General features: G+C 45.4%; 1 protein-coding gene across 1 annotated transcript in view; it reads left to right on the plus strand.

Moving 5' to 3' along the window:
• Positions 1 to 1,413: 1,413 nt before the first annotated feature.
• LOC106815823 (cytosolic carboxypeptidase 2-like) overlaps positions 1,414 to 11,491 on the plus strand; it is a 36,114-nt gene continuing 26,036 nt past the window's right edge. The window contains exons 1-12 of the mRNA XM_014820341.1: positions 1,414 to 1,624; positions 2,625 to 2,799; positions 3,317 to 3,371; positions 4,178 to 4,241; positions 5,089 to 5,228; positions 6,432 to 6,591; positions 7,348 to 7,516; positions 8,162 to 8,295; positions 8,831 to 8,963; positions 10,173 to 10,294; positions 10,779 to 10,890; positions 11,262 to 11,398. Of these exons, the coding sequence (XP_014675827.1) occupies positions 2,746 to 2,799; positions 3,317 to 3,371; positions 4,178 to 4,241; positions 5,089 to 5,228; positions 6,432 to 6,591; positions 7,348 to 7,516; positions 8,162 to 8,295; positions 8,831 to 8,963; positions 10,173 to 10,294; positions 10,779 to 10,890; positions 11,262 to 11,398 (1,280 nt within the window). The 5' untranslated portion in view covers positions 1,414 to 1,624; positions 2,625 to 2,745. The remainder of the gene's footprint in view (positions 1,625 to 2,624; positions 2,800 to 3,316; positions 3,372 to 4,177; positions 4,242 to 5,088; positions 5,229 to 6,431; positions 6,592 to 7,347; positions 7,517 to 8,161; positions 8,296 to 8,830; positions 8,964 to 10,172; positions 10,295 to 10,778; positions 10,891 to 11,261; positions 11,399 to 11,491) is intronic.

Raw genomic sequence — 11,491 nt, forward strand, 5'->3', positions numbered from 1 at the left:
TGGGGTGGTTTACATGAGGACCGCAGATCGTTTAATTTCGCTTGTTCGATCCATTGCGGATTTTAGTCACAGTCGGAATGATAGCAAACATGGCGGCTAATTCATAAATGTTGTTGCATTCGTCTCAAAAAGTCGCTGTAACCCCGTAAGTACCCAGCGCATCGTAGCGCACTGATGGTTACAAGAAGGTGGACGTTTACCGATTCATTTGGTATATCACATGTGTGGTGTTCTTTGGCGATACTTGGAATATAAGGCAACTACGTGTTTAGCTGCAGCCAAGGTTTGAAACGGTATTGTAACCCTAGCAATACCGTTTCTTGGAGCTAATAGCGTCTATGTCACCCAGGGTACTGCCGGAACGTACCTTGGGTACGGTCCGGTATACCGGAACGTACCCTGGTAACTACGGTATCTAGCTGATATGGTTAGGGTTAGTGTTAAGGTTAGGGAGTAGGCGTAGGCGACTCCCTAGACTCGTTAGTGGAGTAGGTGAGGTACGGTCCGGCATATTAGATAGTAGTACTTAGTACCAGGGTACGTTCCGGCAGTACCCTGGGGGACATAGACCCTCTCAGCTGTACTAATCGCCTGGTGTGGCTATAGACGTACAGTAGAATCCAATCACTTGCAGCCATGTAAACAATTTAAAACAATGTAAACAGACTCCTCAGCTACTACAGTACACGCATCCACTTTGATTTTATAACAACCTGATCTTATTTCCAGTCTTCATCCGTACCCACTGGGGGATGGGTCGGTTCTCCTTTTGCTTTTTGGCAAGCACTCGCTTAATTCGAAAAGTTTTGTGGGCAGCCTGTAAGGAAAGAATTGATGCCATATACATGATATAGAACCATTCAATAATGTGTCGCAATAGCAACCTTCAGTAAACACATTAACAAACTAAGTGACATTGTCAAACACCTCACACGCGATGTATGTAAACAATCACAACGGAAGAAATCGCGTAGTTACACTTATGAACACCAGTTTAAAAATAACCAGCATCTACGAGAATTACATAAACAATCTCGTTAAAGAGAGAATGGCAATTATGCCAGGTAATTTTTAAGTTCGATTTAATAGTGAATAGGCTGAGATATAATAGGCTTCCTCTAACCATTTTTCCAACGCTATCGGAATCACAACAGCAATGGCGAAAGAGAGTGAAACAGGACCGCACCGTAACTAGTCATATTTTTAACACAATAACAGATCTAAAATTTAAAACATTTATATATAACACCAGTAAAAAACCAAGGCATATAAAAAACAGTCTTTATGATAATATTATTTACATAACAATCATTTTACATAGTATTCCATCGTTTCCGGTAAACAGGCATAACCTCGTAATCTATTTCCGGAGTGTTGCTACAGTCAACAATAACGAGCGAGCGTCGGCTTAGCGCTAACCTGAGTTAACCTGTTGCACGTCCAGCCATTTAGTGTAGAATTTAAACAAATGGATTTTTGCCTCTACTATATTCTATTAAATATTGAAAAAAAGAAATCATTGAGCGTATAAACAATGATCATGATGATATCGGCGTCGACGTCATCGCCGGGCGACACTCACACTGTGAGTGTGACTGTCACGTTCAGCTAGTTCTACTTCTCGGTACAGACCACAGTACTGAGTTACGAGTACTTAGGCCAGGGCCAAGTCCTAATTTAGTACACCGGGGTAGTTTAGCCCGTTTGCAAAAGGGAGGGCCGCGGTGTCCCAAACTAGGAGGATAATACACTCACAGTCACAGTTACACGTACAGGGCCTGTTACTGTGGCAGATAAGGTCTATGTACACCTGACCTCTGTTTCAGTGTTTGATCTGGCTCGCTTAGCTATTTCTGACTAATATATATATATATATATATATATATATATATATAATATAATATATATAGGGTTAGGGTTAGTCAGAAATAGCTATTGAGCCAGGTCAAACAGAGGTCAGAGGAACATAGACCCTACGAGTATGAGCGTTACTGTGGCTTAGAGGGTCTATGTCCCCCAGGGTGCTGCCGGAACGTACCCTGGGTATGGTCCGGTATACGGGAACAGACCCTGGTACTAAATACTACTATGCCGGACCGTACCTCGCCTACTCCATTAACGAGTCTAGGGAGTTGCTTAAACCTACTCCCTAACCGTAACCCTAACCCTAACCCTAACCATATCAGCTAGATAGTTACTAGGGTACGTTTCAGTATACCGGACCGTACCCAGGGTACGTTCCGGCAGTACCCTGGGGGACATAGACCCTATGAGCATTACTGTGAGTGTGAGTATAGGCAGGGCATCACATGTGAGAGAACATGCAGTACACTAATTTAGTTTAATCCTACATTGCTATTGGGACCTATATACCCTATGTATATACCAATCACCATTATCATTACCTAGCCCACTAACTGAATATGACTCCAATCATAATCATTAAAATGTGCCCTTGGCCTTGAGGATAAAATCAGTAAACCACCATCTTTTTCATTGGCCTTACTTGTGACATTAAAAGCTTTTGTCTGGCTAAATTATGTATGATGATCTTATGATTAGCATTCACATTTCAACCTACTTTAACCCTTTTTCTAACTAAAGTTTGTTTACACGTACCACAGTTTAGGTCAAGCACAATGAAATTACATATGGCACAGATTGTAGCAATGCTACTGACACTGCACATTTGTTCGTCTGTGAATGCAAACCTATCCTCTTTTGGATAGTAAAGATTAAAAGTCAATGGAGCCAACGGCAGATTTGAGGTCTTTTTTAGGACAAGGTCTGACGGAACAAGTAAGAACCATTTTTATTTAATAATGACCTACTATATACTCCCCTGCATCGAAAGGAGAAGTAGTGGTCAATTGCTTATCAGTTAAAAATGCCACAAGTTCAAGTCCCAGCATAAACTTACTCGCATAAAAGGAGTCTGAAATAAAACCCATTTCTAAATAGATTGAATGCGCCGAAATATAAAATGTGTTTGTGTAATGGAGCCTTCAACTCGCCTTCTTACATTCCCGTTAGAATGAGATTTGTAGTAGACAAGCCATGAAGTTTTATTTTCTAGTGTTCTTGGTCATGGGCAGTTTCAAATAAATATGCAGTTAACCTGTTCCCCATGGCCTGTACATTGGGATATTTGCTTTAGTGGTACTGGTAGCAGTCCTGAGTGGTATTGAAAGCAATCGTAGTATCAGTGGTAGTGGTAGAAGTAGTGGGAACAGTAGTGGCAGTGGTGGTGGCAGTTACATTGCTACTGCACTTAATTATTTATTTCTTATTAATTTACAACATTATTTGTTTGCAGAACCCATATGAGAGTTTTATGCGCAAGCATCTCCAATATTATGGATATTACACAGGTAAAGTGTCTGTCTAGCAAATGACTTTTGTATACCAAAGGGCATTAGACGTTATGATAGATTGCATGTTGCATAACTTTGCAATTTTTCTGGCTTATTTCTTTGTGCTACTCTACAGACTTCTGCCGATAGCCATGACCCAAATGCTTACCCACATAGTGGTAGTGACGTATTACTGTAACGAAATGTTCCAAGCATTGAATAATTAACGTCTGCGATGAAGTATTCTAGAAGCAGCCCTCACGACTGTAGATTTTCTCCCTTTTCTTTTAACTACCAATTAATTATTGTTAAGTGGATTTTTTCAAGAAGGGAGACGAGATTTTTGGCAATATAATTTAATTTTTCTCTAATTTTTTGGAGTTATAAGTGAAAACCAACTGATTGCGGTTTCGAGGAGTACCGTCGAGGTAGGGGGACTTGACGGGTGTCAGTACACGCTCGTTCCTACCTGGGCACATCTTCCCAGAGTAATCAGCACGTCCAGATTTATGCTCCCTGATTGCGATTCCCCCATCAGCGTTTTTGCCACCGCCCATCCATTCATTATTCACGTGACCGACGGTGCGCACGCGTGTGCTACGGAGGAGGTGGCCAGTCGTTTCTTCTCTCTGGCTCTCTCTCACGCGAGCGAGCAAGCGCGCTTGTTCCCTCTCGATACTCGATCCGCCCGCCCGCGCGCGACGCGTCGTCACTCATGCAGCGGAATTCGGATCAGCTCGCTAGCTGCGCCCGTCGTTCGTCCTGCCCCGCGCCGCCGGCGGTCCCTACACAGCGACAAGTACAGAGTGATGCGATGATTTTAGGTGGCAGCCTGAGCGACGCGAGCCTCCAGCAGCGGCGGGGCACGCTTGACGGAGGAGAGAGCCGGTGAGTGAGTGCCTCCCCCCCCCCGCTCTCGCACCGCGCGATCGCGGATTTTACACTCCGATGGAATTTACAACTGAACCCGTCGGGTTTTGAGGGTGTGGGGGGTTCGGGTTCGAATTAGCTCTCGCAATGTAGATTGCCGCTGCGATCGATCAATAATTTAGCAGCGAACGCGTAGCTATGCGCCGGTAATTAGCGTTGGTTCTGGTAATGACTCTGAGCATTGATTAAAGTAAATAGCGTCGATTGGAATTTGATTATTTGACATTTTTATTTACGGTGGTAGCAGGGGGGAGTCGTATCTGAGATTTGCGAATTGACAGGGGTCGTATAATTGTTTATATAGCATCGACCAGTACACGCAGGCCACTCTTTAATAGGATAATTAATTTATTAATGCAATAGCCATGGTGCTTGCCATGTTCAACTTTGATCAAGCTCCGTTTGCAGTAGTTCTCCCGTGCAGGAATTTTGCATTGTCATGCAACATCATGAAAATGACGAAGGAATTTGTGTTTTCGCAATACCTGGTTGAATGTTCGCACGTAATACATCGTTGGGTTATCTCATAAATGTGCTAACTAGCCATGCACCTACATTACAGTATCGACGAAAACTCACATACATACGCACACTAGCCCTGCCTGTGTTACCCTTTCTTTATCTAGTGGGGCGCAGGTCCACACAGGCAGGGTTACCATAATAATGACACATTTCAGGCACATAACACAGATAATGATAGAAGGAAATTTCATTGTATGGAATGTTTTTGTGTGAGTCAAAACACACAGAGCGGCAACTGTAGGCACTGAGTTTAACTGTGAGCTTTATGATTCTCCACCCCCAGCTCTGGTTCTCAGTTGAGCGAGACGAGAGACGGAGATGCGTTTGCATCGACAGGAAATAGCCGATACCTACAGCATAGCGACAGCTGCAGCAGCATCAACACTGAAGACAGCGACTTCGGACATCGACAGCTGGATGGAGGTAAGATGAGGGAACATACGCCATGTTGTTGGTATATGTACGACGCATGTATAACAGTACTCGTATAACAGCGCACATGTACTAAGCTTGTACACAACGGTTGCTTGAGGGAAACACGAAAAGTATCACTTTAGATGTGCGTCCATTCCATAGAGACGGTTTCACTGTATAACTATCACTTGAGGGAAATTCCATAAGTGTCCTTTATAGACAGGTGTCCGTTCTATAGAGGTGTCTGCTAACCCAGGTTTGATTGTACTCTGCTATATTATTATACATGTATACAGTAGAATCTCTAGTAACGGTCGTAATTGGTACATTTTCATCCCCCAAAAAACATACGTTGCGATAGCGAATAATTTCTTATTAATAAATAAACGTTTTAAGAAAATTTTAAAGGCTTAATATTATCGTGCACATTGCTAAATAATTAATCTGTTGATAAATAAAATGGCGCACAGTGAGGTGATTACACAGCATAAGCAGGCTGCTTGGAGTTTGATTCCAAGTGCTTACAAATGTGCATTTGTAAGTTTAATTTCAAGCACATCGAAAAAAATACAAGTGCATAATATCATTGCATGAGATCCTACACTGTGCTTGGGTCAACCAACTAATCTTTTAGGTTCGAAAATGTCATTATTGGTCATTATGTACGAGTAACGAGCAGTCAGGGCAGTTGCGTAATTCATAGTTGAGTCTATATAGCACTAATATTACCTTTGCACTCTCTCATGATTGAACCGTGTAACGGCAACGTGTGAAGACCTTCCATGATGATTCACATCTACCTAATCGGTCGTCCTCTCTGGGGATAATTGGGGAGTTGATTAACAAGTGTAAGATAGAGTGCCTATAGAGATATGTAGTTAGTGACTTATAAGAAAGAAGAGTGTGAATACATGAGAAGATCAAATATGACAGCAGAAAGGCCAAACATGACAGAGTAAAGGTCAAACATGACAGCATAAAGATCAAACATGACAGCGTAAAGGTCAAACATGACAGCATAAAGGTCAAACATGACAGCGTAAAGGTCAAACATGATAGCATAAAGGTCAAACATGACCACGCACCGTAATTGTTAGAAACTTGCCACCGGAGAGTGACGATGACTCGCGTTCCCCGCTGTCCGACGCTGCGTGCGTCACAAGAATCGCGTGGCCGGCGCCACCTATAAACGGCCGTTGTTCGCCCACGCAGGGCTGCCGGACGAGGAGGAGGAGGCGGCCGGGGGGGCGCTGCCAAGCACGACTCAGGTGACCTTCGCTACCGAGGAAGGTCGCCTCGTGCCGCAGCTCAGGGCGCCACGAAACCTCTACTCATTCTCGCGCGAGCTCGGCTCGCAGCAGGCGACACGATGGTGAGTGATGGAGCGCGGTGGGGGAGGCAGCAGGACGCTGCTAGCGCCCCCTAGATGCATGCACGTGCGTTACTCGGGCCGTAGACTCGTTGCTACTGATAAACGTACATATGCATATATATATGCATGAGAGTAAATAAATGAATACATAAATACATATATATATATATATATATATAATATAATAATATATATATATTATATATACTATATATATATATATATATATAGTATATAGGCAGCTTTAGCGTGTATCGTTATGGTACACTTTGAATATTTCTTAAGTTTTGGGGGTTTTTGGTGTGTTGTACTCTTCCAACACACGTACACCATGATTCATTGGCTAGTTCGTGTACTTTCACGTGTTGTGCAGTGTTGAAATGGGTGGTTTTTTCTGTTTTCAATGGTGAATCGATGTCTCCAGCAGTAACAATAAAAACAAAGCAAAGAAAACGTTTTATAATAATTGTACAATGGCCTTTTCGATCAATGTGTTTCATTCAAGTTTCAACATTAATTCACAATAATTTATTTTTTTAATATCAATAATAATAAAATTTATAAATTATTGATTACTCTCTCTCTCTCCTCTCTCTCTCTTCTTTCTCTCTCTCTCTCTCTCTCACCACCTCTCCTCGGCTATCTCGCTCTCCCTCTCTTGCTCTCTCGCCCCCCCCTCTCTCTCCCACTCTCTCACTCTCTTTCTCTCTTTCTCCTTCTCTTTCCCCCCTCTCTCTCTCTTTCTCGCTCTCGCAGGCCGACAGAGTGTCAGGTGCTCAAGAATCCCGTCAAGCTGATCGAGTACGTCCCACCCAAGCCTGAGCCCTTCTACGAGCGGGCGGGCACAGAGATGGCGCCCATCTACAAGCCGCAGGAAGTGGCCCGGCGTCTCGTGTTCGACTACGCGCCGACGACGGCCGGTTTCGTGAGTACACCGCCAGGGGGCGCCACCTTTGGTATTCATTCCTTCTTCTGTTATAAACAAACATACACAATTCTGTAAGGAATGGTGCTTAAGTTAAAGTGATTACGTCACCGTAAATAGTAAAAGTTAAAAAAATATTTCCACTTTTCCACAAAATATAAGTAATTCTGTTCACTTTTTTATGGTTAAATAGCTGCATTATTCTTCCTATTTTACTATATTGTTTGATGTGAACATACACTCGTGACTCATACATAGCCCATAGCAGGCAATTAATGTCAGGAACATAATATCAAATTGTCCAGGTTTTTTGGATTTTTAACTAGTTGAGTAACAATCTTATCAGGTAAGAATTTGACGATATGTTTAGTCCCGTTAGTTCTTACTTTTAATGTAAAAAAATGGCAACAAAAATTTTACAAATTTTACCATAGAAAATTCGTGACATAGTCAATTTAAGCTTTCCTTCTGTAAGCTCACATAAGAAACGATGATTAAGTTTATCGTTCCTTCTTCTGTTATGAACATGCCGGCTCATGTAAGGAACGTTGCTTAAGTTAGGCATTCTCCATTCTCCCGTTAAAACATACAAGCTCGGGTAAGGAACGATGCTTTATGTGCGAAAGTTTGGCTTCACTGCTTCAGTTCCTCAAGTCGGCCGTTGGCGGCTCGAAGCATGGCTGCCTGCCCGTTGTCGTGAAGCTGCAGGGACCCACCGACGCCACCCTCGTATTCGAATCGCGATTCGAGTCGGGAAATCTGGCGACGGCAGAGCAAATGTACGCGCGGGGGGCGTGGGTTGAGGGCTGTATAGATGCGTGTGTGTGTGCGCGTGTGCGTGTGCGTGTGTGTGCGTGTGCGTGTGCGTGCGCGTGCGCGTGCGCGTGCGTGCGTGTGCGTGTGCGTGTGCGTGTGTGGCAGATGTATGGAGTGGTGCATAAAAGTAGCAACCTCTATAGAGGAACAGTGTTGATGTAGTGGGACGGAGTTTTGTATCGAGACAGAGTTATGTAGAGAGACCGAGTTATTATAGAGAGAGAATCACGTAGAGAGAGACAGAGTTATGTAGAGAGACAGAGTTATGGAGAGACAGAATTATGTAGAGAGACAGAGTTATGTAGAGAGATGGAGTTATGTAGAGAGACAGAATTATGTAGAGAGACAGAATTATTATAGAGGGACAGCGTTATGTATGGGGTCCAAGTTGTGTAGAGGGGCAGACGTATGTATATAGACAGAGTTACGCAGAAAGGCCGAAAACAAACTCGTACGACGCACATACGTAACTTTTCGCCGCGTGATCGTTGTTCGCAGATCGGAGTTTGAGTATGAGCTGAAGCTGTCGATGGACATGTACACGAACCGGCACCGGCAGTGGTTCTACTTCCGCGTGACGAACGTACGAGCTGGACCAGTCTACCGATTCACGATAGCCAACATGGCGAAGGTACGCCTCGCTCGCGACCCCCCTCTTATATAAAAATGAAGTTTATCTCAGTTAGATCCAATATAAGTTATAAATACTTACACTGACGAAATTTTCGTCCAGTTTCCAAAACAGTTCAGAAACATCAGACCTGAGGAAGTCTATTGGAGAGATGGACGAAATTTTCGTCAGTGTAAGTATTTATAACTTATATTGGATCTAACTGAGAGAAACACTTTATTTTTATGCGAACCATAGAGATCCGATGAAATTATTCAATCCCCAATCTCCTACGTCGCCGTCACGGGAACGTTAATGAATTATCACTTGTCAGTTTTATAATTAACGTTTGCGAATTATAGTCTGCCCGACGCGCGATCCCCCCTCTGCCACGTCCCCGCTGGGTGGCGTGATAATTCGTACAATATTAAAAGAGCTTGTAATTGTAAAATGTAATTGTAAAATTGCTTTGAGAAAGCTTCCTGACAGGAGGCGAAACGTCAGCGGTACGTTTCAAACTTGCACGGTTGAGTAAAAATTAACTTTGTTATTTATATTATTCTACCAAGCGAATGAACTTATTTAAAGAAGATTAAAAGAGTTTTGTGCGAGAGTACCCCGCAGCCGCGACTCCCCCCTCCCCCTCCTCTTCCCATGCGCTCGTGCGGGGGAGGAGGAGGGGGAGGGGAGAGTCGGGGCGGCGAATGAAGCAGTAACCATCCCTCTCCTATGTCACCGCCGGAATATACCGGAGTGATAAATTTATACGAGATTAAAAAAGGTTTTGTGCGATGGAACGTAGCCGCGACTCCCCCCTCCCTTCCTCCTCCTCCATCGCGCTCGTGCGGAGGAGGAGGAGGGGGCAGGGGAGAGTGAAGCAGTAACCCCCCGCGTTGCTCATCAATTATTCGCGGTCACGCGATCGCCGGCAACACGGGCAATCGCGCGCCGGGCGCAATCAGCGGGGTTATAAACTGGTAGCGCGGCGGCATTACACGTAATAACGCCGTCAATAATTCAGCGCGCCTCCTCAAAAATCGCTCGTAAATAATGCGTGCGTCCGACGTTGCCGTGGTAACCTGTTCGGCCGTGCCGTGGCATCACGTCCGACGTTGCCATGGTAACGCGTCCGGCTGTGCCACGGAGATGCGTCCAGCCGTTGCCACTGTCTGACGCGTCCGACGCCGCCAACGCGTTGCCGCGGTAACGCATCCTCTCCTCGTCTCGCAGGCAGGGAGCCTGTACGAGGAGGGCATGAAGCCACTGTTCTACTCGGAGCGCGACGCGGCGAAGGCCAAGATCGGCTGGAGGCGGACGGGCAACGACATCAACTACTACAAGAACAACCTGTTGTGAGTGCCTGCACGCCAGCGCCACTTAGCGAGAGCACCCATGCGCAGGCGCCCCCTAGCGAGAGCACCTAGCAAATGCGGCGGTTGCGAATCTTCCTGTTGTTACGGTTGTTAGCCTATGTGTGTCAAGCGTGTGACGTACATGACGAATAGCACGATCGGTGTACGTGGGTTCGTTTATACTAGCACAGAACAGTGTTTTGTGATGATAATTTCTCACCACATCAGCGGCATAACATCTCGGCTACGGCGGCCCATCGATCCGAGTTACGAAATAAAGTACCATCGGAACATTTACATTGACCATTGGAATTTTCCCAATCCCCCCTCCCTGCACACAACTTTCGACCTCCCCCCACTCACAGTAAATAGACGCAGACATAATTTAGAATTTCTAGCCCATAGAGCTGTGCAGGTTGAATTGAACTTGCGCGCGCGTGCATCGCGTCTCCATCGCCACGGTAACACCCGTCCTTTTCCGCAGCGGGGAAGACGGAAAGAGCTGCTATTCGCTGAGCTTCACCTTCAAGTTCGACCACAACAAAGACACCTGCTACTTCGCCTACTGCTACCCGTACACGTACTCAGACCTGCAGGTGAGGGCGTGCCGCCATGTTGCCACTCGTTACCCCCGTCCCGGCCCCGCCACCGCGAATCGCTCCTCCTCCCTATCTCTCTCTCTCTCTCTCAGATGTCTTAATATATATTACTTAGATTGAACGACTATTAATTGCACCAAATAAATGCAATACTTATGCGTCGCGAGGAGCTCCGCGAACATCGTTTGTCTGTCACTATATTCTAAGTAATGAACGAATATTGAATTCAATACTCAATAATTACTTCGTCGCCGGGCGCTGCCGCTACCCGTTCTCACGCTCGTTCCGATGCTGACCCGGACGCGGTCATCGGTCGGCACTACCCGCTGCTCCCCTGTCCGCAGTGACCGTCAACCGCAACTACCAAGGACGCTGCTGCAAAGGACTCCTTCCCGCCCATGCTGAACATCCGCGAGGATGTCGAGGAGGTAGTGTGCACTGCGGAGGTGGCCGACGCGCTGCCGCCCGGGTGGGCTGCGAGGGGTTGGGGCTGCTGCGTGGAGAGGTTAGACTTCAGGGTTAACAATATACACGGAGTCGATGAAGGTCGCTGTCCTCTTCAAGACCCTCCGAAATTCGCTCTCCGTAGGCTCAAATC

The sequence above is a fragment of the Priapulus caudatus genome, unplaced genomic scaffold (assembly GCF_000485595.1).
Source record: "Priapulus caudatus unplaced genomic scaffold, Priapulus_caudatus-5.0.1 Scaffold1211, whole genome shotgun sequence".
NCBI lineage: Eukaryota > Metazoa > Priapulida > Priapulimorpha > Priapulimorphida > Priapulidae > Priapulus > Priapulus caudatus.